The following is a 27,518-nucleotide window of genomic DNA, read 5'->3' on the forward strand; positions in this document are numbered from 1 at the left end:
TATCTGTCAAGGCAAGTACACCCGCCCAACTTCCGCCCACTGCAAAAGACTGTTGTGAAGGCTTCAGGCCAGACGGGGACGAAGAACGAAATGAAACGTGAGTTCACGTGACCGGCTGGTTTACCAGGCTAGGAGTTCTCCGGAAACTATATGAAAGATTGGGTTAATTCTTTCTCTCTATTGTCCAATCGGATCATTGGGGAGGTGGGACTTTTCTGGAAACTATACGAAATGTGGGGTTCATGATACGATGTAATAAATAAGTCAGACTGTACAGAATTATGTCTGAATGTGCAGAATTTGTGTGCAGAAATTTATTTCTGAGACACAAATCCTCTCCAGCGATGGCATGGGCTCGCTAGGATGTAAAAAACAATAAAAAAATGTCTTTACAAACTGACAATAATATAATATGGATGGAGAGCTTTTGAAACTATGATGGTCAAGCGTCTCATTTGTGATTACTACAGCAGAATAAAATGTTAATTTAAAATGTTAAATTTGGTAATATCGCAATTAATTCTTCTGCCCCACGATACGTATTGTACATTTTTTAATTTGGAAATATTGTCCATCCCTGCTGTATCCTGTCCACAGTGTGTGTTCCCCCACCTGGCGGTAGGTGTAGGGGTCCAGCAGGGGAGTCTGCATGTGCACGGAGGAGCGGGGAGGGTCCAGCACCATGTAGTCCAGGTACTGTTGCATCAGCTCAGGGTCGGCCGCCTCCTCTGCCCCCCGGACCCTCCCAGACCTGGAGGACCTGGGAAACGAGATGGGAGGACTATCTTTATTTTGATTGGAGGAGGATTACTATTTCAAAATTCTGTAGTGTAGACTATATAGGCTACAGTAGATTGTTTTTCTCTTTACATTTGTATGTTTTTCTCTTCATTCCGTGTATTCCGTATTCCGTATTTTTCTTACCTTTTGGTTGGCAGTTTGGAGGATGGGCCGAGGTGAGGAATGTGACTCAGCTCTTGGTCAATGATCTGCTGGGTGATGTCATCATGCCAAGTCAGATCTGCACAGCCGTCGGGGCGACAAAAACATCAGACATCATTGTAAAATATCCCAACAACAAATAAATACTTTTCTACCTTCCCTGGAGGTAACCTTTACAGTAATGTTGGTGAAGAGCAATTCAAGCTCACTTTCAGGGTGGAGAGTCAACAAAATGCCTAAAATGAAATGTCAACTGTAAATATTTAACGAAGACAACCGACAAGACTGACCTCTTATGTCCCTGTTGCCACGGTAACAGTGGGACAGTTAACATAGCTTACTTGCTGCACTATGAATATAGGTATATCAGGGCACACGCACGCATGCACACATGCACATGCACATGCACACACAAACACGCACGCACGGACGCACGCACGCACGCACGCATACACACACACACACACACACACACACACACACACCCACAGACACACACACACACACACACACACACACACACACACACACACACACCACACACACACTGTACATCAGATCATGGTCACTTTTCAGGCTGTTACATATACTGACATTCCCTGGAGACCGATTTTTAACCAGCTTTGTATCATTACAAAATCAGAAGTATATCTGAAAACTGTAAACATATTTTGCAGGAATTCAGAGCAGGTTATCTGGTGCACAGAGCTGGTTACCTGGTGGCTTACCTTTCATCAGCAGCTCTCTGAGGACGTCCTGTAGTTTGTGCAGGACAGGGCCGGTCACCCGGAACTGGACCGGCTCCTGGTGAGGAGGCAGGCACTGACCGAACAGACCGTCTGTAGGAGAAAGGAGCAGTCAGCTTTACCGCTGTGTAGCATCCACCTGGGTGATGCACGGCAGCTTGCCTGGTAAAGCATCCAGTCACCTGAACTCACATACATTTTGTTTGGTTCTGCGGGAGCGTCTGGCCTCCAGCCCATGGTGCACGGGCCAATCAGCAACCTGCCTCATTGACATCCTAATTGGCCAATCATGGGGGCTGCTGGGCAGTCATGGCTGCTCCCATGGCTTTCCGGCTCACAAAGCAACGAGCAGTAATGTCAACGTTCGTCGAGTTTACACAGCCATAAGTACAGTTATTGCAGAAATAGACTCAATAACAATAATTAAACAAGAACATGAGTATGCACCAGCGGAGTTTATCAGCAGAAAATACGTTTTTGCGGTTCTTCCGAGTGGATTTGGATTTGACTGGATCGGACTCTGATTGGCTGAAGGACTGGATTTGGCGAAGCTGGTTGGCTGAAGGAGTTATCTGTCAAGGCGAGTACTCACACCCACTGAAATGACTGTGGATGGATTGAGTCCAGACTGATACATAGAGCAAAGCAGAATGTGAGATCACGAATTAGGATGGTTTTAACCAGACTACACAGCAGCCAGTTTGAAGCAGAATGCTCACCACACATCAGCTATCACAGTGGAGAGTAGAGGACTGAAAGAGCCAATTAGCAATCAAGGGATGATTAGGTGGCCATGATGGAAGGAAGGTTTGTGTGGGAATTTAGCCAGGGCACCGAGGTTACACCCCTATACTCAGGGGTTACACCCCTATACTCAGGGGTTACACCCCTATACTCAGGGGTTACACCCCTATACTCAGGGGTTACACCCCTATACTCAGGGGTTACACCCCTATACTCTTGTGAAGAGTGCCGATGGGATCTTTATTGACCACAGAGTAAAGGTCTTCACGGGTCCAACACGATGGACCCGGACCCTAATGGACCCAGGAAATGTGTGACCGCACCCGATTGCACCCATCTATTATTAGAAAGTTAAGACCCGGACCCGTACAGACCCGATAAATGTCGGACCCAGACCAGGCCTTGTCGGGTCCTCGGGTATTCCATGGATGTATTAAAATAACTGGATAGGGGAGGAGCCACGCCCACCCATGAATTCGGACGGAGGCTGCTCACTGGCACATGAAGCCATCATAAGCCTATCTCCTCTGTATTATTAATTTCAGGAAGTCTATCAAAGCTGATGAATAAAAATAAAAACTTCCACACTGGACTTATATGGGTTCAAATGGAAGGGGAAAAACATGCCTGCTATTCAAGCTATTGGACCATCACACACACACACACACACACACACACACACACACACACACACACACACACACACACACACACACACACACACACACACACACACACACACACACACACACACACACACACACACACACACACACACACGCGTGTGCTGATGTGTGTAACAGGAGAGTGAGTGGGTCTCGGGTGAGTCATCACCTCTTTATCTCCCATCTCTCATCAAACACACACACACACACACATACACACACACACACACACACACACACACACACACACATGCACACACACACACACACACACACACACACACACACACACACGAGGGAGACACACAGTCGTCAGGCAAGTGATGTCACTGTTGTCATAGAGACAGTGAAGGCGAGCCGCAATTGGCCGAGAGCGGCTGACGGAGGGAGACCTTGTTTACGTTGCACTCTCTCTTTCTCTCTCACTTTTCTCTCCGTTTCTGTCGCTCTCTCTTTCACACTCTCTTTTCCTCTCCCTCCATCTCTCTCTCGACAGAGAGAAATATCTCATTTTACACTAGGCATGCACACACACACACACACACACACACACACACACACACACACACACACACACACACACACACACACACACACACACACACACACACACACACACACACACACCAACATGACCCCCCCCCCCCCCCCCACCTCTCCTAAACTCTTTACAGCAAGCCCTCCTCTCTACTCTTGTGAACATCTCCTCCTGTTCCCCAAAATGTTCTCCTGTCTGAAGGCAGGGAACAAAACATTCTTGGCAGCGGACAAAGAAACACGCCGGCATCAATAATGCAGTCGTCTCTGCAGGCTGAGCCACACACACACACACACGCACGCACACGCACACGCACACGCACACGCACACGCACACACACACACACACACACACACACACACTTGCAATGACATCCCCATGGTGTTTGAACAGGCAGGATGGAGGCATAGTGACACTGTGGGATAAGCAGGGTCTTGACAGCCAGCGAGCGCGTGACCTAAGCCCTCAGCCAGGATGACAGCGTGATGGAGAGGAGACATGACAGCAGCCCACTGTGGCTGTTTATTGTTGCCTTGTGCTGCGTTCACGCCAAGCAGACAAAATCACTGGGAATTCTGAAGCCAATGAGTGGCAGCAGGTGGCAGTTTCTCTAAACTCTCCAACCAAATCCAAATCCTGCCTAACTCAAAGTCAATTGGACCATTATCCTCATGTGGTATCTCTGATATTTACTGGCAAACCAAATTGGGGAAGCTTGTAAATGCAAGCAGCAAATACAATCAACTCTTCTCATGAAAAGCGAGTAATGTCTGCTTTAGTTTAAGGTTGTTTTTAAATTCATATATAAAACATATTTTGGATGTTACAAGCAGGCTTGCATGGGAACACATCCAAGTTGTAGGAATGAGATGTCATCCTGTTCTTTTGCTTTTTCACATGAGACCTGAATGCAACATTATTTATGTGGAGTCGGAGGTCATTTTAAAATGATGAATGTTTGGAGCCACACCCCAAAGTGTGGCTTACATTTGAATAGGTCGTCTGTGAGAATAGGGTTTAGATAAGACTCAAAGCTGTCATTTCTCTTTAAATGGGAAATAATTATCATATTCCTCCTATCCTAAAGTAATGGTCATAATCTAAAGATGAAAAAGACAATTATGCGCACATCCAAAAAAACGTACAGGTGCTGGACAAAAGGTAACTATAACAAAAAGATAAAGTCCGCACACTGAGGCTCCATCAATGGCTTTTTATTGTATTTTTATTTATACATAATCTAAAAATCTCAGTAAAAGTTAAACTGGATTAGTATTTAGTCTTTGCCGATGCTAAAAGTTTAGTGCAGAACTTGTCATGGGAATCTATAGATAACTAGCGGAATACCCGTCCAGTGTGTCGTGCTGCGCAGCCATTGAGAGTGAGTCATTCACTCAACTCACTCCCTCACTTATTCCTTGCTCACAGAGTTGGCATACAGCCTCTCCTCTCCCCAGAGGGTTTTCATAGTCCACTTCCCCGGCTGCCTCAAACTTCGCTCAGCTGTCTTCCTCCACTCAGCTGAGCTCCGTCAGTAGCTAACGACTGGAACTCTCCATGGTGCTGAACCTGTGTTGACTCATTTGGACCACTAATTAGCGATGTTTGCCTATTTAGTCGGCCCTAATTACCTAATTCAATTTACACTTCCTGAAAGATTCAGCCTGATCACATGTAAAATGCATAGCTGTGGCCAAACACAATTTGCTCACTCACACATAGACACTTAAAGCAATAGGAATGAAGAGCTGTGCAGTATACTACTCAGTACTCACCATCGGAGCACAGCTGATCTCTCGGACAGAGCCTCTTTTCAAACAGACAGCCTGCAAAAACAGAAAAGAGACATTTGAAATATGGAGTTTTAGTTGAGCTCATCCAGTCTCTGCAGTGTCTGCTCATGCCTGGTGTAGACTTCTAGAAAGCCATTGCACACATCAAGGATTTATGAGTGTGTGAAAAATGCATGTTTCATTATCCAAATCCTGAGACTTGACTTTTCTATGTCCGTAACATTTGTTTTAAACAAGTGCTATACCAAAATACATTATTACCGTATTAATTTGTCAGGAGGTTAATTTCATGCAGCACCATTTCAGTAATAATATCAAGGTATCAAAAGGTATTGAAAGTTATCAAAAAATGACAAACTGTTGAATTATTGAGGTGAGAACCTATTTTCTTGAGGTTTATGGATATTTTTTATTTATTGCATGAATCAGCTAAATCTGATTTCCATCACACTGTTTTCAGAGCTGTTATTGGATCAGAACTGGTATCAGTATTGAAAATGACCTGCAGGCTGCCTTACTGTTCACCACCAGCTGTGGCTTTGATCAGCTTCAGTCTCCTGCTGTGTGCTAACCAGATTAACCGTGTGCTGATACAATGCAATGCAATGATTACTCAAATATTGACAGTGCTTTGTGTCTGGAAATCCACACTGCAAGAAATATCCATCTGAACAATTCATTTGGTCTGGTACCAACAAGTGAGAACATCTGAGAATTTGACTTGTGTACAATGTCGTTTCAATTGTTTCAGGAATGACCTCGACCTCGGATGAACAAATCTTCAAATAAAGCAGATCTCTCCACTTGATTTATGTTTATTCCCCTAGAGCCAAACTCATCTTTTTTTTGTCTTGTTGGATGTTAACCTGCCATTGTGTTGCTAAGCATCTCTGAAATGTGTGTGTGTGTGTGTGTATGTGTGTGTGTGTGTGTGTATGTATGTGTGTGTGTGTGTATGTATGTATGTGTGTGTGTCACTCACAGCTGACCTTTTGCCAGCTTCCAATCTGTTGCGAGGCTGTAAACAATACCAGATGTGAAGCCGCACGCTCCCTTCTGTTTGTTTACACGTGTTTGAGTTGAGTTTTCGTTAAGGATTTACGTAATCCTGCCAATCATTTATGTATCCAGGTTATCTGTGATCATTTGAATCATATTACCATGCTCCTCCAAGATACATACATGTAGGTAGACTGGTAGGAAACAACAGGCATACTTCAATAGACATATTACAATAGATTTTTCCCCCTCCTTGTCATTTCATGGTTCTTGTGCATCTGCCATTTCCATCATGTTGTTTCTGTCGCCATTTGGATTCTCTCATCCACATTCTTAGCTGGTCATTTTGATTTAATTTCAGTTTTTCTCCTTGAATTCTATCATTATTTTAGCTGCCATGTTTTATTTACCATATTATTTCCAACCACAAGCCATGAATATCAGTTAAAAAAAGGCACTTATAGGACTTTTATTTTGAAATTCAATAATGTTTTTCAAATGAGTAATGATCTCTTCTTCTGTTTTTCTTATTGTATTTTATTATCACTGTTTTTTCTTTTATAACTAGCGGAATACCCGTCCGTGTGTGACATTTAGTCAGGCCTCGCTCACAGAGTTGGCATGCAGCCTCTGCTCTCTCTCACCAGAGGGTTTTCATAGTTCACTTCACTGGCTGGTTACAAATCGGCTCATCTGTGACTCCTCAACTCTGGAGCTCTCCATGGTGCTGAATCTGTCTTGAGTCATTTTGGACACTAATTAGCCATTTTTGCCCACCCGCAGGGGTGCTGTTTACCCTTCCTGAAAGATTCAGCCTGATCACACAAATGGCATAGCTGTGTCCGAACACAATTCTGCTCACTCGCACACATTCTTATTACAGGATATATCTTCTATGTTTCATCACAGTAAATTAATTAAATTAAAGGAAGGCTTTACCGTGGGGGATATGAATATATATTAAATCTCACGCCCCTAAGGTTTTCGAATCCGTTGAAATTTTTGAAATTGGAGCTTCACTCCCAGAGATATCAAGCATCTCTCACATATTTTTTGGGCCAGCCGACGCGTTTCGCGTCATCTGGCCCAAGTCCGCCTTGCGGAAGTCGTGCACCTATGAACTACAACTGTTGTGAGCCATGGTCCCGCCTCTAGAGGTCCTCCACGCCCCTTCAGAGGTCTTCAACAAAAACGAAAAGGCAGCCATCTTTTTCAACCGCCTAGCCTGCTGTAGCTAATATTAGCTTCCCATAGTTCCTTTCAAAGAGACCAATCTCGGGAACGGAAGCACGGACAGACACGGGACTGGCGGCATTGGAAAGCTCGTCAAATTTTACATCTAGTAGTAGGTGGGTTGAAGTAACGAAATCAACGCTGAGCAATGTACCCGTTTTTACACATTTTTACAGAAAATAGTTACAACATCAGATGCGCGTAACTCCTACGAAAATGCCTTAAAATGCATGAATTTTTTTTTATGAAGACATCTCCCGACATATATACTACCGTTTAAATTTGGTGCAATTTGGAGGCAATTTTATTTTCGATTTATTTCTTCTTCTCTGTATGTTTTATTGTCGAAGCCTTCTTCTTCTTCTTCTTTGAGTTTTATGGCGGTTGACAAACATATATGTGCATTACCGCCACCTACTGGAGTTTGATATCAGCCAAATGCCTGAGGGGTGGGCCTGAAAACGAAGGCCACACGAGCCCAGTGCATTGTGGGAAATGTAGTATTTCGAGTCCCCGCACCCGCACCTCCCCCCCACCACCCCCCCCCCCCCCCCCCACACACAGAGTGGATTTCGGTTGATATCTCTGTGAGTAAACCTCCAATTTCAAAAATTTCAACGGATTCGAAAACCTTAGGGGCGTGAGATTTAATATATATTCATATCCCCCACGGAAAAGCCGGCCTTTAAACTTCATATTTTATCACAATTTCTATCACTGACTCTATTCTCCAAGAACACTATTCCCTAACACTACTTTATTCTCAGAATGTACTGTCACATCCCCTCTGCCATCTTCCTTCTCCACTCTTGAAAAATGCCTTGTATTTCTCTCCTTTAGCTCTTATCTGTTGCTTTCCTTCGCCCTGGCCCCTGGCAGTTCTCTCTTCTCTCACAGTGTAGCAGCAGGGACATTGTCAGGACACCTTGGCTCTATGCTTGGACGAGCTTGGCTGCTTGCACTGACAGTGAGTGAGGGTCGAGGCATTCTGCTGTGGCACTAATGACAAGTGGGTCTGTATCAAAGCACCGGCTAAATGCCTCACATGTAAGGCCAAGCCCTTCTCACTCCCACCTCAACATACTGACGTTTGGGCAGGACCCTCCTTAGTGTCACTTTGTAACGCACTGGGCACCCCTTTTTCATCATTTTTGACGCCATGAGACCGTAACCAATCTTGTGTTAGGGTTATGGTTAGGCAACTAAAACAACTTGGTTAAAGCCACCCTCCAGTCAGTTTTTCCTACCTGTACAACCGTTGATGTTCTATGAAAACATACATGTGCGTGTGCTTTATCAACGCACGTCATCATTTGCGCTGAAGCTAATATCTTGTTCCACTTATTATTCCACTGCAGCATAATGACTGCAGCGCTGTTCTCTCTGTGTCTGTTCTCACTTTGTTCAACTCTTTGTCTGCGGAAATACGGAAACAGTTATTCCGCCATGACAGTCTGCCCACATCTCTGAAAAATGTTAGTTTAAAGCCACAATATTGTTATAATATCAACAACTAGCCAACAGATATCAAAGCTGGTGGGCTTTATGGAAAGAGCGTGGGGAACTCGTCTCTGTGACAGCCCCAGTTTGTGATTTAGACTGACAGGGCAGGTGTATTTTTACATGAACTCTTGTCTATAGTGCAGCTACAGTCAGACAGACTGACGAAGCCACCTGCGTTTTTACATGAACTCTTGTCTATAGTGCAGTTACAGTCAGACAGACCGAGACAAAGCCGCCTGTGTTTTTACATGAACTCTTGTCTATAGTGCAGCTAGTCAGACAGACCAAGACGAACCTGCCTGTGTTTTTACATGAACTCTTGTCTATAGTGCAGCTACAGTCAGACAGACTGAGACGAAGCCGCCTGTGTTGCGGCTATCAGAAAGGGAATATCCATTAAATGAGAAGGGAGAGACGGTTGCAGATGTGCTAAACATAGAGCGTCCGCCATTCGTCCGTCCCACAATGACTCATCCCTCTCTCCCTCCCTCCTTATCTTTCTGCTTCGCTTATCTCCTCTCTGACCTGTCTGTCTGTCTGTCTGAACTAAGGGACATCCCTGTCTTCTTATAAAGTGTCTGTCCTTCAGACTCTGCTGAACCTCCAGGCCTCCAACGGTTGCCCGTCAGTCGCCCGGCAATCACTCACCTCTTCCAGTAGACAAGATTATCCACTGATTATGAGATTTTGGGGTGTAATTGCCAGTTTAATGAGCAGACTGACTAATTAACTGGCCAATTCCTTCAACACACCGTGACAACTGCCAAATGTAGTGTACATTACAGTACATTAGCTCAGATATGTGATGTATAGAAGTATCTCTTCAATATTGAAGTCTTAGTATTGCAGAGATTGGTACCTGTAAGGTGCAATGTTTAAGGGATTAAAAAATAATAATACATGAGACTTATATAGCACTTTTCAAGGACTCAAACAGACGCTTTACACTATACACTAAAACACTAAGGCGACAACAATAGTGCAACAAACAATGGACAAACATGACACAGACACACAGGGATAGGTGGGGGGGACTCAAGAGAAGGCGGAAGAGAAAAGATGGGTCTTGAGACGGGATTGAAAAACTGTGAGGGACTCTGATTCTCTGATATCAGGGGGGAGGGAGTTCCAGAGCCTGGAAAGTGCCATGGAGAAGGCTCTGTCACCAAAACTGCGGAGGTTTGACTTGGGGCTGGTAGTCCCGCCCTCTGCCTCTCCCATCAAATAAAACTGCCTTTCTCTACCTAACTTATTTCCCATTGGTTTAGACTTTTGATTGCTCCCTGCGTTACACCCCACCCCTACATCATATTTCAAAAGGAAATGCATCAAATTATGGATGCTCTCAGAATGTGGTTCATTGTTACTTTCAACCAACCGAATACTAGCTAGCCTACCAGCAAAATGCTAATAGATTTATTGGCAAGTCTACTAGCCACATTTGCAGTCAGCCAACCTTTGTCTTTTCTATTTTAAAGAGATTACATCGGCTAAAGCGACACATTTCACAAAGTTCATTTTGTGCCACGATCGCAGATGTGAAACATAGAGGCAAACCGTGCAGTAAGGCAGATCTCTCTCTCCTGATTCAATTTCAGCAGGAAAAAACCCATAAGGCGATTCAAACCGAAGGCGGCTGCCTGAAACTGCAGGACCCTCTCTGGGCTTTAAATGTCTTCCACTCTCTCTCTCTCTCAGACAGGCAATTTAATTTTTGAGCTAAAACTAATTTGAGTGAGTAGGTTTTTCCTGTGGCGGGGTGTGGAAGTCTCGTCTGCCTCTCCCATAATAGCGTTTTTCCATCTTCTGGCCGTATATGGTTATGGTTATTATGGTACAGCATCGGCACCATTTTGTTTTCCACTGGGAAACTCAGTAGGTGTGGTCTTGTCTGTGTAGGAGAGCAGCATACAGCCAAAAGCATCTAACTCTCTGAATGTGGATCTCAGGTCAAACAGGTTTGGGTTCCTTCCAGGGTGAGAAATTCCCATTTTCATAATTGATCAATATAAACAACCTTGTAAATTCATCCCCCCAAAAATATGATTTCAAGACTGCAGCATGCCTTTTTGGGACAGTAAACTGGATTATGGAGTCAAGTGTACTTGGATCTGGGCCCGGGTCCCTGATGTGAAAGCCTCCGAAGTGTACTGGCCTGGTCCCTGATGTGAAAGTCTCTGAAGTGTACTGGCCTGGTCCCTGATGTGAAAGTCTCTGAAGTGTACTGGCCTGAAAGTGTACTGGCCTGGGGTACAGAACAACATTACTGATGTGAAAGTCTCTGAAGTGTACTGGCCTGAAAGTGTACTGGCCTGGGGTACGCAACAACATTACTTATGTGAAAACTGAGCGGCGGGGGAGTGGGGCAATCTGACTCAGGTATGGTACAAAGCAATTGTACCTAATATGGGATTCATTAGGCCTGTAATGAAGAATGAACTTCCAAACAAGTGGACAACTAAATTAACAAATGAAATGTCACTTGCAGGTTTTTCTGTAGCTGTGGTCAGGAGGAACCTTCATCACATCATAGATGGATGACATGATTGGTCAATATTAGCATGATATATGGGTCTAATAATGTTAATAGTATTATCATCATAATCCACCTTGATTTGTGTGGAAGAGGTTAGAAAATGAAAACTACAATGACTCATCGCTTCAGTCAATTCACAAAATTCCCATTATGATATGTATCTGTGCTTTGCTTTTATCATTCATTATTAACCGCCTGCCAAATTCTATTCAATAGCAGTTTGATAGTGGTGCTGGCATTTGCTTTGTGAGCACGAGAGGTCTTCATGGATGAGTCAGCCGGAGCGGAGCTGCGGGGCGGAGCGGTGTCGAGGGATTACAGGCTGATGTAGATGTGTATGACACCAAGTCACACTGCAACGTGCAGCACTGAGCAGTTCAGGAGGTGAGACTTTACAAGGCTGAACAGTACAGAAGGAGATACTTTACAAGGCTGAGCAGTACAGAAGGAGATACTTTACAAGGCTGAGCAGTACAGGAGGAAAGTCTTTACAAGGCTGAGCAGTACAGGAGGAAAGTCTTTACAAGGCTGAGCAGTCCAGAAGAGGAGACTATACAAGGCTGAGCAGTACAGAAGAGGATACTTTACAAGGCTGAGCAGTACAGGAGAAGAGACTTTACAAGGCTGAGCAGTACAGGAGGAGCATCTTTACAAGGCTGAGCAGTACAGGAGGAGAGTCTTTACAAGGCTGAGCACTACAGGAGGAGCATCTTTACAAGGCTGAGCACTACAGGAGGAGAGTCTTTACAAGGCTGAGCAGTACAGGAGGAGTGTCTTTACAAGGCTGAGCAGTACAGGAGAATACTCTTTACAAGGCTGAGCAGTACAGGAGGATACTCTTTACAAGGCTGAGCAGTACAGGAGGAGCGTCTTTACAAGGCTGAGCAGTACAGGAGCGTCTTTACAAGGCTGAGCACTACAGGAGGAGTGTCTTTACAAGGCTGAGCACTACAGGAGGAGTGTCTTTACAAGGCTGAGCACTACAGGAGCATTTTTACAAGGCTGAGTAGTACAGGAGGAAAGTCGTTACAAGGCTGAGCAGTACAGGAGGAGCATCTTTACAAGGCTGAGCAGTACAGGAGGAGAGTCTTTACAAGGCTGAGCAGTACAGGAGGAAAGTCTTTACAAGGCTGAGCAGTACAGGAGGAGCATCTTTACAAGGCTGAGCAGTACAGGAGGAGCATCTTTACAAGGCTGAGCAGTACAGGAGGAGAGTCTTTACAAGGCTGAGCAGTACAGGAGGAGCGTCTTTACAAGGCTGAGCAGTACAGGAGGAGCGTCTTTACAAGGCTGAGCAGTACAGGAGGAGCGTCTTTACAAGGCTGAGCAGTACAGGAGGAGCGTCTTTACAAGGCTGAGCAGTACAGGAGGAGCGTCTTTACAAGGCTGAGCAGTACAGGAGGAGCGTCTTTACAAGGCTGAGCACTACAGGAGGAGAGTCTTTACAAGGCTGAGCAGTACAGGAGGAGAGTCTTTACAAGGCTGAGCACTACAGGAGGAGAGTCTTTACAAGGCTGAGCAGTACAGGAGGAAAGTCTTTACAAGGCTGAGCACTACAGGAGGAGTGTCTTTACAAGGCTGAGCAGTACAGGAGGAAAGTCTTTACAAGGCTGAGCAGTACAGGAGGAAAGTCTTTACAAGGCTGAGCAGTACAGGAGGAAAGTATTTACCAGGCTGAGCAGTACAGGAGGAAAGTCTTTACAAGGCTGAGCAGTACAGGAGGAAAGTCTTTACAAGGCTGAGCAGTACAGGAGGAAAGTATTTACCAGGCTGAGCAGTACAGGAGGAAAGTCTTTACAAGGCTGAGCAGTACAGGAGGAAAGTATTTACCAGGCTGAGCAGTACAGGAGGAAAGTCTTTAGAAGGCTGAGCAGTACAGGAGGAAAGTCTTTAGAAGGGGGGGAATCATCTCTCTACTAAAGGCAGGACTCTCTGTCTGTATGCCTGTATGTTTATCGCATACATGTATCTCGACAGCCGTTCATCCGATCGACTTTACACTTGGCGAGTTTGTTGCTGGAAAGCAGAGGAAGTGCAGTGTTGAATTCGGTGAAATTTGGACACACAACACTTTCAAAATTAATAAATTTTGACTAAACATGGCGCCGCCGAGACAGTGCCCCTCAGTCAGGGCTCTGACTGGTTGACCGGGACAAAAGCACGTGACAACGTCAAAAACCAGAGTGACGGAAGTGCAGCAGAGAGTGGTATAAGATGAAGAACTAACTTACTTTTGGTGGTATGGACATATGTGAAATGAATTGTCTACTGGCACTTTAAAGGGAAAGCTTCTGTACAGGCAAAGCTGGAAGGAAGCTAGCTGGCTACCGGAGCTAGCTGCATGACTAGCATAGGCCAACGTAGTGGTGGTATGTATAGCCTATATGGTGGAATTGGCACTTTGCAATTTGGACGTTAAATATGAATTAACTTTGAATGAGGTGAACAGCACTCTATCCAGCAGCGGGGCGAACGGGCACTGCACTAGTTAATTGTCAGCACTAATTAATAGTTAATCTGCACTAGTTTCAAGTCAAAATGTTGCTATTATTTATATTGCGGTCTCGGAAAATCATGGCAGACTCCTCACACCCCAGACACAAACTCTCTGAGGTAATCCCCCACAACAGGAGACTGAGGTATGTCATAGGAGATAAAAAACACCATACACCAAGTACTGTAAAGGTCTATATAATACAAGTCCCTATAGGAATTTTATGGGACTAAGCTATAGTAATTGTTTTTGTTATAAGGTGATGTGCTTGCCTGGTGTCACCAAATCCATTTTTCTTTTCTCTTTTCTCGCAATATTCATACACTACCGTATGAAACCTCTTTACTTGTATCCCCAAAATATCCTTAATTTCTTCATTAATTAAGAATTAGGGGTTGATTTCATGTCAACTGATGTAAATATAAGGTTATTTTAGGAGATTGGTGGTTCGTAGTCACATTTAACAGTTCCTGGCAGCATTCAACTGGTGGTATCAGGAAGACGGAGCTTGTCGCTGTCCGTGGTGCTGAAACACTGAACAGGACTGTGTGTAGTTCAAGTGCACGAAGAGGGCAGGAGATTATAAATACTGCGACCAGATGGAGCTTAGGGGTCAGTCGTGAGTCATGTCTGTGACTGGGATGGGACATATGCATCATCCCAGTACTATAGTGATACCATAGGAGCTAGAGTCTAGCTCCTATGGTATCAAAATAATATTTCTATAATATAGGGAATGAGTTTAATGTGACCTTCTGACACTTTATGACGTTATTTACTCCCTATATTATAGCAATATTCCTAAGGTAGTCCTATAATATTGAAAAATATAGCATAATATTCATATAGGACTTATACTGTGTTCAAATATGTTCATTATGCAATACCGAGTTTATAATTATCTCATAGTACATAGTCAATCTGCATTCACGGTTAAGGCGGGCATGCTGTGGAACACCCTGCCAGCAGTAATTAAGGGCTGTAGTACCCTCAGAGGTTTTAAATCCTCCATTAAGAAGTGGCTGAGAGAGGGTCAGTCCTGCGGCCAGCTATAGTCATTGGTGTGGCCTCATATACTGTCTCTTTCTGTGCTATGTTATTTATTTTTTACCATTTGCCAATGTGCGATTTTAGTGGATTGCTATCTACCTCTATGTTCTATTTTTACTGTTAGGCGCATTGTATATGTTGTATCTTGCTAATAGTAAGTATCATTTTTTGTCATGTATCTTGATTGTTTAGACATTAGGATTTTCCTTTAATTTCTGTATTTGATATGTATTGTGTGCGCACAGGACTCTGTGTGCCCAGGGACTACAGATGCAAATTAGCTTTTAGCTATCTCTGGTGCAATATATTGTGTACTGTCCCTGCTTCAATAAACAATAAAGATAAAGAAAAGATAAAGATTATGGTATATTTATACCTGCTATGGTATAATATCATAATATTCCTATATGTATTTACTTACTTAGGGTTTTGCTCCAATATCTGTATAGTAGCCTTCTAAAACTGACTATAGCCTGCAGTTCATTTCCTTATATCCTAAAGGGAACTGTTTGCTCACTGCTGCAACAAAGAGGATGTATGACTCACTTGTTTCTCCCCCATCAGATGATCACACTCAGCCTCCTTTCAGGCGCAAATCAACACTCAAACAAATGCAAAAAAAAAAGAAAAAAAAATGTCTTCCTGTTTTGGGCGGCTCTCTCTCTCTCTCTCTCTCCACTCTTTGCGTTTGTTATTGCAGTGAACAGTGATTCATGCCAACAGCCAGACATCTGAGCCAGCCAACCACGGTCAAGCAAATTACATCAGTGATGCAATTTTGCACTGGTGTGTAAACAGATCAGACAGATGAATGAAGCAGCCAAGGAGATAATGCAAAAATAAATAAATAAATAAGTAAATAAACAAACAAATAAATAAATACATAAGAAATTAATGTATGGTTGATGTATGGTCTCTCATTACACACTCATCACACATGAAAAATCAATATCATTCATGTACGGAAGATGCTATATGAATACCCCAGCAAAATAGTAAACATATCTATGATGATTAAGTTAAGTGTTATTTTAACATGCAATTCTGAAGGGAGCAACTCCCTATAGTAGTGGGGTTATTAAGTGTGGTTTTCATGTAGTTATTATTGAAAGTCTGGGTTGTTTTTCATCCACGTCACCCACTTATAAGAGAGAGAAAAACTATAGAAATCCTATAGAAAAGTACAGAACTACAGAAAAAACTGTATGTTATACAATATCCTTATAAATGTTAAAATCATCACACCACAGTTAAAAACACCTAACACCAAATAACCAAAGTGCAACAAGCTCACTATAAACTATCACAGCCATATAGGAACACTGCAAGAATATCACAGTGGTTGTGTTCGTGATTGACGGAGGCAGGCAGTTCATTATAAGGTGAATTAAGCTGCACTAGTCTCCATGAGTGGCCGGTTGTCTTACCGTATCTGGCGGCCGTCCCCAGCTGATGAGCCACGGTGATGAAGCACAGCGCTGCCCACAGCCCTGCAGACTTCATGGTACATCCACACAGAGCCGAGCTGAGCCGCCTCTTACCAGCTCTCCATGCCCAACAAGCTACTGCTCTGCTCTGAGGGAGGGAGGGAGACACACACAGAGAGAGAAAGAGGGGGAGGGGGGCTGTGTGTGTAGGAGCAGTAGTGTGGAGGAGAGAGAGGAAAGGGCTGAATGGAAAACCCGGGCCACAGGAGGCGCCACACTGCAAAAAATATCAATCTGAAGAAGTCAGACAGGTGTATAATATATATACTGTATATATATACACACACACACACAGATATATGTGTGTATATATATATATATATATATATAATAGTACTACTTAAAACTACAGTACTTGCATTACTACTGCTTCAATTACTTCAACTTGACAATACATTTGAAATACTTCAGCTTCACAACTATTCTTCAGAAAATGTATCTTTAATAGTTTTTCTTTAGATCTGCCTAGTTCCAAGACAGACAATTATTTGCACTCCAAACCAGTGGGATAATTTCTCCCTCACTGAGATTCTTCACTTCTAAGAAAATATTTGATGACTGAATGAGATTTGATATTTTCTGCATTGTGGCGAGTCCCATCTCCAATTCCTTCCTGCAGTTCCATCATGATGTGGCCATGAACCTAAAGCACCATCTTGCTCTGCCAGAACTGTTTGGACAGTTGGCAGGCAGCAACCAGCTCCTTACGCTGCATTATAGTCAGTAACATTACATTACAGTGGGCTCTCCTCCAGCACGTGGCGCCAATAAGGCAAGTGCAATCACAGCAAGCCTTCCCTTCTCCTGGATCATATTTGACACAACCCTTCCCTTCTCCTGGATCATATTTGACACCAACCTTCCCCTTTCCTGGATCATATTTGACACAACCCTTCCCTTCTCCTGGATCATATTTGACACAACCCTTCCCTTCTCCTGGATCATATTTGACACAACCCTTCCCTTCTCCTGGATCATATTTGACACAACCCTTCCCTTCTCCTGGATCATATTTGACACAAGGCCTCCAGCACTAAACTGGCCATTAGCTTTGTTTTGTCAGCGAGGAAGAGGCAACAACATTACAAACCCACATGCCGACTCAGGGAATCTTAATTCAACATTTTATTATTTTCTAAACAATTTCATTTCAAAAGAAAGATGAATTGCTTGTGTACAGTGTAATATGCATTTGTATGAGATGATCATCTGAATGCATGAGGGCATTATAAAGATTTTTCTTTTGAGATGCGAGCTCAATGAAGAATACTGCTTGTGAAACTGGATGGAGTTATTCAAAAATCTCTTGCTCATAGTGTCTTCTCCAATTTTAAACCCGATGTTCTTGTTTTATTATTAAAGCCAGATGTTATCAAGATTACTCACAACAGAGCAACAGAGAATGAAAGCACAGTTTAAAAAAAGGATGCCATTTTCAACAGACATTTGTGCTACCCCTGAAGTCAAAATACATCAACGGCCTTCTTCGCGTCGATCTCTGTTGAAAGTAGAATATTCTTGAAAACGTAATTTTTCCCTCCTTGCTTTGCATCCGTGACATCTTCGTAATGTTTCATGTTGAATCCTCAGCTCTAGTCCACAGTCACCATGCTCCTCACTGTGGGGAACAGCTCAAAGAAACCCTGCAGAACGTAAGCAGACGGGAAACTGGTTCACAAGTGATAAAACACACGAAAACCCCAAGGGGATTATAAAAGAGAAAGAAAACATCTCACCATCTCACAAAAAAAAGACAAAATCTAATTTACATTACAAGATACTGCAGAGTTGGAAATCTCAATGAAAAAGCTCAACAAGGAGGAGGATGGTGAAAGCCCTGACGCACAAAATGAAATGACAGAGGAGATGAGTAAGTGTGATAGTGAGTGGGAAGATGTGTGTGTGTGTGTGTGTGTCACACATACTGTACTGTACATACACAAGTTAGACTCATCTGAAACGATTCTGATCAAGTCTGAGATCAACACTATCACATTCTGTTATGCACATTATTAAACATTGGGCGCAAATTACAGTGAGAATAACAGCTGAATGATCTTAAAATCCTCAATCATCAACATTACAGCTAACAGTACGAAGTACAAGGCTCAAAGCTGCAGCGCACAGTCAGGAGAAATGAAAGATACTCCTGACCTAGAGAGATCATATATGTCAGAGACATTGCTAGATGATGATGATGATGATATTATGATGATGATGATGATAATAATAATAATGATCATAAAAATCTGGGACACATGGTTATGTGGTGCAAAATCGCATCCCAAGGCATGAGATCCTTCATCAGACTTGTATTTGACATGAAAATCATGTAATGTAATGTAACATTTGCTCCTTCACTTGTGACAACTCATAATTTTGGCTCCCTGGCAGCCTGGCTGAACAGTGTTAGCATGGAGGAGAGTTGATTGCTACTGTATTTGGGGAGACGCTTCAATCAATTCAGTCAAAATGCAAATGCATATAATGTAACTGAAATCTGTTGAAAAAAGGGAAGGTACAAAAACAAAGGTGATTGTTATTTTACTTGGCACACATTTCTACCATTGTTGTCAACTCATATTGGTATCAGATATGGGTTCAAATGCCAAGTTCCATTTGCACTGATTTAACAGAACGCCCCTGAAGTCGTATTTCTGACTCAGAAAGCCGGGAGAACCTCACCAACCCAAACCTCAAAATCCAAGATGGCTGCTCCCACATCCCATCCCGTCAACAGTAGTGAAGGTCACACTGTTTATTAGCACTTTTGTCTTATTTGTGTCTCATTACATCCGTTGCAGACACAGTATTGTCCAACTTCTATCTGTGGACATATTGCTATGGTGTTTGTATGTGCAAAATACCATGTAATTTGTTATCAATTGGTATTAATAATAATGGCTAACCTGTCTAGAGCTAGCCTGGCTGGTTCTTGTACTGGAACACGTTCAACTCGGGTGTGACGTCATTCCGAGTTCACAGGTAAATGGAATGCAGAATATATCCTATTAGTGATTCCCAAAGTGTGGGCCGTGGAGGTACTGCAAGTGGGCCGTGAGTCGGGCAACCACGTTCTAAGAATACATTTTTCATTCATTTACTTTTTTGACGTTACGTCCCCCTGGTCTCCCGCCTCTCAATCATTTGACCTATTTTCCTTGCATATAGAGTGTAAAGGAGCCAAGGCAGCCAATATAATACATTTGTTTGGGTCATGTGGTTTTGGACAACCTATCCACCTTATTTTTGAATGCCCTGCTGTACAAATAATTGTGGGACCGGTACTTGATTTGAAAAGATGGCCGCCTACACTCCCTTGTACCCTGGCTGAATTGAACATAACTTGGCCAATAAGTATGTAACATACCAAATAAAACAAACAGTAATGTCTTTATTTGATGTAGAATGCAGAGGACATGTAACTGTTTCGTTAAACTCGCGTTCCAGGAATATTGTATTTACTGCGCTGCTCTAAAATAACGTTAGTGGCGCGCGGCTCAGAGAGCCTGTTCGTCCTAGAAGCCACTCGCTTTGCGCCAGAACACAATCGATTTGGGGGTGGAACACGCCAGGATTGGCCAATGCCAACACCAGTGCCCAGAACTGTTGAATCAAATCATCGGCAGAGACGCTATGGCCCGCCTCCCCATATTTTCAGTGTGCAGAGATAGATAGATAGAACATTAGAAATATAGCCAGCCACGTTATAAACAACTAACCAACGATGACGTGTGTGTTTCACTGTATGGAAACGGTTTTGCCCGAAATGGTTAAAGGTTATATCTGCCCATGAATGCACTGCGCTCTTGAAGGGATATTTATCGACGAGATTTTTGCCCAGCTGGACCAGCTGGTCCGGGATTACACCGGAAGAAAAACCCAGAGGCATCATGGCCGCTAGAAATAAAGTGGATAGAAAGACAGTACTCCCAGATGGAAGAAATCCTACTCTGCTCTCTGCTGCTCTTCTAGTTACTTTCGCTTTCAACATAGTGATTCGATCCATCGTAAAACATGACAAATACATTTGTTACACATTCGAAAATAAAAAAAAATTTAGATTCAACATTTTTGGGTTCCTCATGATAAAGAAACCATCATTTTACACACACACACACACACACACACACACACACACACACACAATTTTTTTTCTACTTTTTTGCCTTCCTTTTCTGGTACTTTCTGGTCCTTTTCTGGTACTAAAAAAACAGCCCAAGACTTAACTTTGCGCACACAGTTCGCTTGTTCTTCATATGAGTTTTCTTAATCCGCCATCTGAAAACATAGACGGGTCCCAGCTCGCAAAAAGCTATTGACTGATGCGAAAAATGCAGAAAATCGAACCTCGTCCGAAAACTTAAATGACGGACGTAATTGTCGGACTCGGTGTGTCAATGATGATTGACACAAATGAGGTCGCATTCTTTTCTTTTTGCATGCGTCAATTTCGGACGAAAAAACAGACTGTGTCCAAAGACTTTTAAAGGAGAACTAACCTCCAAAACACTTTTTTTCAGCTTTTAACCAATATATATGACTTTGGGGGTGATGTGTGAAGAATTCTGGTCAGAATTTCCACATTTGACACCAAACTGTTGCCATTTTACCATTTGTATCATTTTTCAGCAGCATACCTGGCATAAGCGCCCTCTAAGGGTCAAAGACTGCTTTTTTTTTCTTTTCTCAAATGAATGGGAGATTAGGGGCACACTGACGTCACAGTGCCCCCAAAGACTATGGGATTTCAAGATAATTACTCCCCTACCCCCCCTGTACCCTTTTGGCTCCTCAGAACTCCAAGCCTATTACTATTGAAGTTTGCTCTTAAAATACTGAACCAAACGTCATCAAAGTTGGCACATGTCTTAATTATAGTTAGTTTCCCGCTGAATGTGTCACTACTTTATTAATATCTTACCTGGATAAGCTCGAATGATGATGTATATATTATCAGTCCGAGTTGGAAGCAGCTGTCTCCAGCCAGGCAGGCGGGAGAGAGTCGTACTGTAAACCTCATGCACTAGCTCCAAGCTCCGCGGGCGCGCGCAGCAGAGCAGAGCTCTCTGTGCTCTGAGAGTAGAGAGAGCAGTCTGATATTTCCGCAAACAAATATGGTCGCAGTTTAGCGCACATGTAAAATATAACGCTATACTACGACGTGACAACGTGACAAAGCTTCTCTAAACACATCGGCTACTATCATTTCCCTGCATCCCTCCTACTGAGATTATATCGGTAATGATTTTGGACAGACTGAATGCGCGGAGGAGGAGGAGGAAAGATCTGCAGCTGTGCCTGAGTAGCCCTGAGAGACACTCGCCTCGCTCCGACTACTGTGCCTGTCTGTGAAAAGCGTCCTGTCCAGTCGCACCTTCGCAAACAGATGCGGGATTCCCTCAATCCTGTACCCAATCTCAGACTGTATTCTCTAAATCGCACACCAGCTATTTCTGTCTGTTTGTTTGTTGCTCCGTGAGGTTACAAGCGCCCCATGCATGCAGCAGGCTGTTTGATGATGTTGGGCTGTTTCGCCAGCCGGGGTCTGGCAGGAGGGAGGAGGCGCAGGCAGCCTGCACTGCGCTGAGAGAAAAACTTTTGCACAACTTTTAACAAGAATCACGAAAAGCCCCCAAACTAAAATGAAAAAGGGACTATATGGCAACTTGGACGAGGGAATGACGTAGAGAAATCTTGCATTGTGTTACCCCAGAACGGGGGGTTTGTCGTATTGTGCGGTGTGCTGCTGTAACGAGCCCATGCCACTTTGCTCTCGTAACGTAGTTTAACACACTGCCATAGAGTTACATGCAGAAAAATAATTAAATTTCTAGTTCGCCACTGAATTACCAAATTGATATAACTTTCAACCATTTTGAGCAAAGCTCTTTCCAAACAGGCCACCAGCGTTGGCTAGTTGTTGATATTTATACAGATATGGCCCATCTCAAATAAATTATTTTTGAGGCAAACTGCAAACTGTAATGGCGTCGATTTCCGAAAAAAAATCTGGACTTCAACACAGCCAAAGAGTCCAGTATAGACAAGAGCATATGTCATTTCTTGGTTTTTTCCATAGGTATTTTCAAATCACTGTTCTAATACATATCTAGGGGGTTAGTCCCCCTTTAAGCACTGTACGGAGATATCAGGTGCGTACTTAAAGCACCACTCTGCCGGTCAGGATGGGATTGATTTTTGTCTGTTGTTGCTCATCACAGTGTGTCTCAACAAATGTGTTTTGCACGCAAATACTTCTGATGAGTAAGGGGAGAGAAAATGTTGGCAATCTGGCTTTGGGTATTTTGCATACATTTTTGTATGTGGATGGATTATTAATTTGCAATATGCCCAGATTCACATGCTATGTTAATGATATAGAAAATAAATTATATAGGGAAATACATCATGTTAGTCTTGTGTGTTGATCAGAGTTGTGATTAAAGGGTTGGTTGGGCCCGGAAGACTTTCAGATTTCAAAGTGGGCAGTGGCAATCTATGGTTCGCAGCAGGGGGGTTACCTTGAAGAGGGTGGTGCTCTGCAGGACGCTGGAGGTGCAGCACATTTCCCTGATGGAGTGCATAGAGAGCTGAGGAGCTCCGATGTCCAGAACCGGGATGCCCAGCCGGGCCGCCAGGATCGGGCCGATGGTGGTTCCACACGGGCTGTCGTTACGCACCATCACATCCTGGAGGGGGTTAAACTGCGGTCAAACTTACTGAAAAATACTCTTTGACCAATGACTTCAATCTTTTGCTCAGGGCTGTTTTCATTGATCTAATTCCTGAATTACTAACATGATTCAGGACACCAACAGGTCAATCCTAATTAAAGACAGAAAAGGCAGAGTTGTGACCAAGTCAACTTTGCTCAAGTCCCAAGTCAGTCTCAAGTCCTGAAGCCAGGGCCGGTTCCAGAACCAGATGACTAAGGGTGCATCCAAGATAGGAAGGGGTGCAGATGCCCGGCCGAAGGCCGGGCCCACTCGGGTGGCCGGCCAAAGGCCGGCCGCCCGAAAAATTTGACATGTTATTTTACTAAAAATAATGCATTTGACCATCATTTCAAGTAGAATGATACCACCCAAGCAAGAATATTTCAAGTGTTTCAAGTGCTTTACTGAAATATTTGGACCATATAATGATAATACAATTATCTCAACCTTAAAAGGTTACATATAGGTGCCAAAAAGCCATAAAATCACATCAAAGAACAAAGAAAAACAACAACGATAATTCAAGTTTAAACAGTAAGTGTGCAGCTGTAGCATTTATTTAAAAAAAAAAAAAAAAAAAAAAAAATTTTTTTTTTTTTTTTTTTTTTTACTTTTCAACTGAGCATGCAGACAATTAAAATAAGGGTGCAATGCATGCTTTTGCACCCCCGTAGAACCGGGCCTGCCTGAAGCACAAGTCTCAGGTCAGGTTTCAGCTCTAGAACAGCAAGTCAAGTCAGAACAAATCAAGGTGCCTTCAAGAAAACTCATATATCTAGGACCTTTCAATGCAATGTGGTTGTTATTAATGTTATTAATATGATAAAAATGTGGTAAGAGCATCATGAGTTTGATTTCTATAATCAGTTTCAACTTCAATGAATTCAATTATTCCATACACCCCCATAAGCAACACCTTTCATAAGCACATAAGCACTTTACGTGGCTGGTAGCCCATTTTTGTACACATATATGTATGCATATATTTTATGGTATATATGGTATTTCTATATCTTTTACTGTCTGAGCTTGTTGTTTGTGGTTTAAGATAAAATAAATAAAAAATAAATCATTCTATACAAATTCTGGAATTTAAATGCAGTTGTCTACAAATCTCATCACTTTCAATCTAAGTAATTTACACAAACACAAGATCTCAAGTCAAGACTTTAGAAAACTTTTCAAGTCACCAGAGCACAAGTCAAGTCTCAAGTCTTCTCTTTGTTCATCAAGTCAAGTCTCAACTTGCAATTAAATTTCATAATGATCCATTCAAAAACGAGTAGTTCCCAGCAAAAAAATAAATGTCTAAGTCATTCTGCCCTAGCAATACTGTGTACTGTGTAGCACTTGTAAAATACAGTACACATCAGGTCTATCAGATTTAAACACAGCTTTATTTCTCATGTTTAACCCGCGGACATCACAGTTCAGATATGAAATGGCAGTTGAAATCTTGCTGAAGCTCCTGTGGTGTGTTATTAAAACACAGCTGGACTTAGCGGTGCAGAAAGCCTCTGGGTAGGAAGATGGAGCTCACAGGGACACAGACAACCTGTCCTGTTATCTGGCCGTCTCAGAGGTCATTGAGAGAGCTTTTGTTGGCAGAATTGGAAAAGGATCATGTATGTATCGCTGGTATTTCTTTCCGTCTGTCTCCTTCAATCTTCTTCGTGTTATGTTGTGATTCGGTTTATTTTATGTTCCTGAAGCTCAATTTTATTTGTGGAATAAAGTCTTTCATAGGCTGACGTAAATCTTTATGGAGGAAAAAAGTCATAGTGCACATCAAACTAAATAGCATCAAACATATAAAGATAGGGTCTTTTAACTCATTCATCGCCAAAGACGTCTTTGACGTGTTATCAGGAATAGCCCTCCCCGCCAATGACGTGTTTGACGTGTTTTTGTTTTTATTAGTGCAGCGCGTAGTTCAAAGACTTCCCCAGCCTGTGACATGGTATCAGGTCCCTGCCCTCAAAGACAAGCCGACAACACGTGAACAAACACATACCGCAGCTGTTGTTTTGAAATGAGCAGGAGGAAAAACAGAAAACAGAGAAACGCGCTTCCTTGTGCAGAGAGGAGAAACGCCATTGAAACGCCCCTCGGCGCGCTGCACGAGCTGGTCGGCTTGCTGCAGGGCAGCGGACATGGATCAGTTGTTCGCGGTAGTCAAACCCGTGACCAACATGATCGATCCTGGTCCCTGGACCCCGTTCCTGTGTGCCAGCCCGAAAGAGACGAGACGGAGTCACAACTTTGTGAGGAGGAGAACAGCAGCCTCGCCACAGAAATGGCTTTCACACAGAGCCAAGCAGCACGGCCACTTTCCTGTCGAGGGCGAGGAAGACTGGACTCCAATGCGACAGGACCCGGATGATCTCGCGGTAAGGAGTGTGTGTGTGTGTGTGTGTGTGTGTGTGTGTGTGTGTGAGAGAGACTACACTGATCTCTGCATTCTATGATCGTATAGTTTACTGAGACACTAGTACACTACACTGTCTCTGTACTAAATGTGATTATATAGTTTACTGAGTATATGTTGCTTTTATTTCAGATGAGGAGCCAATTGTGAGCCCACATCTCAGAATGAGGTCAGGACGGTCATTTAGGTCTGCTAAATGATGAAAGTAATGTAATGTAAAGAGACACACATGGGCCCCGCGCACACACACACACATTCACACTCACTCACACTGAGTAAACTGTATTGTTGAATGTAAAAAAAGCACTTCATGTGTATATGTATATATATATATATATATATATATATATATATATATATATATTATTATTTTTTTGTCATTTGTGTCAACGAATAATATTTACATGTCTGATGTCAATACAGTTCAAAATAAAAGAATTGAGAGCGAGTTCTGCCTGAGATTGTGTCCTTTACAAAAATGCAATTTTCTGCAATTTCTCTTCTCAGAGAGACCTTTTTGGTGAAAACAGGGTGTATATAAATGGCTATAAGTAGAGTACAGAACATGCTAAAAGCTCACTTTTTTTTTCTGGTGAACCCAGAGACGTACATCTTCATTTTGAGGTATTGCAAATCACTTTGGTGCTAATAGATAATTTACTGTGGGTCTTGAAAGATGACCAACAATTATGAAAATCTTTGGCCTGTGCTAAATAATGGCAGTCCTAAACTGGCCATGAATGAGTTAAGGGGAAAAGGGTACATTATAAGGGATAGTTCCGTTCCTTGATTATGATTGGCTGAGCCGCATTCGAAGCCATTGTAATAAAAGACTCTACAAAACACACACACTGTGACCGCATCACAGTATTAGGGGCCGTTTGGATAGGGAACATGTATTTGAGCAGCCAGAGTCTTTCTTCAATTAATTCTCTCTGGTAAGGACGCGCTAGGAGGAGCGTTCCTTTTCCAAGGACCGCACCTGCCGTTTAAGCGCTCTTGACGGCTAGTGTTTTTTGGCGGAGCGCTCTGGGCGTCTCAAGCTGAAAAACGTTGAACATTTGGAAGCAAAGCGCTGCTCGTCAATGTCACTTTTTCAACTGTGTTTCGACTGACCAATCAAATCGAGGAAGAGGCAGGACTAGAAGGATCAACAAACATGGCGCGGGAGAAGCTGATTCAGATGGGGGGGGGGGCGGTTTGGGGGAACGCTTCTGACTGGAGTCCAAGACTCAGACTCGAGCATCAACAAATAATCTAAAAAAACTAGAATGACCGCAACGCGGACTTATGCCTCCGCCATTAGTTCATTCTTGAGTCCAAATCGCCATTTGAGGCAAATTGGAAGAAATTCCGTCAAGGCGCTCCTGAGATGTTGGGTTACAGAGTTTGGAAATTGGGTATGTGAGGTCACAGTGACCTTGAACTTTGACCACCAAAATGTAATCAGTTCATCCTTGAGTCCAAGTGGATGTTTGAGGCAAATTCGAAGAAATTCCATCAAGACATTCCTGAGATATCGCGTTAACAAGCTTGAAAATGGCATTCGAGAGGTCACAGTGACCTTGACCTTTGATAACCAAAATGGAATCAGTTCATCCTTGCGTCCAAGTTGATGTTTGAGCCAAATCAGAAGAAATT

The 27,518-nt window shown here is 43.0% G+C and overlaps 2 protein-coding genes across 6 annotated transcripts in view; both read right to left on the minus strand.

The window, feature by feature from the left end:
• Nucleotides 1-16,746, minus strand: part of LOC310773157 (receptor-type tyrosine-protein phosphatase-like N) — a gene marked incomplete at both ends in the record, with an annotated part of 60,464 nt that extends 43,718 nt beyond the window's left edge. The window contains 5 exons of the mRNA XM_083633067.1: nucleotides 613-760; nucleotides 925-1,021; nucleotides 1,671-1,781; nucleotides 5,411-5,461; nucleotides 16,671-16,746. Coding sequence (XP_083489193.1) covers nucleotides 613-760; nucleotides 925-1,021; nucleotides 1,671-1,781; nucleotides 5,411-5,461; nucleotides 16,671-16,746 — 483 coding nt within the window. The remainder of the gene's footprint in view (nucleotides 1-612; nucleotides 761-924; nucleotides 1,022-1,670; nucleotides 1,782-5,410; nucleotides 5,462-16,670) is intronic.
• Nucleotides 16,747-17,866: 1,120 nt separating this feature from the next.
• dnpep (aspartyl aminopeptidase) overlaps nucleotides 17,867-27,518 on the minus strand; it is a 31,859-nt gene continuing 22,207 nt past the window's right edge. For 3 of the 5 annotated variants that reach the window (XM_083634022.1, XM_083634021.1, XM_083634023.1), the window contains exons 14-15: nucleotides 23,255-23,422; nucleotides 17,868-18,373 (exon numbers count right to left, since the gene is read on the minus strand). In XM_083634022.1, coding sequence (XP_083490148.1) covers nucleotides 18,323-18,373; nucleotides 23,255-23,422 — 219 coding nt within the window. In that variant the 3' untranslated portion in view covers nucleotides 17,868-18,322. Of the gene's footprint in view, nucleotides 18,374-23,254; nucleotides 23,423-27,518 lie in introns of all 5 variants that reach the window. The other 2 variants (XM_083634019.1, XM_083634020.1) reach the window with 1 other exon arrangement.

The sequence above is a fragment of the Poromitra crassiceps genome, assembly GCF_964638095.1.
Source record: "Poromitra crassiceps genome assembly, chromosome: 3".
In the NCBI taxonomy this organism is placed as follows: Eukaryota; Metazoa; Chordata; class Actinopteri; order Beryciformes; family Melamphaidae; genus Poromitra; species Poromitra crassiceps.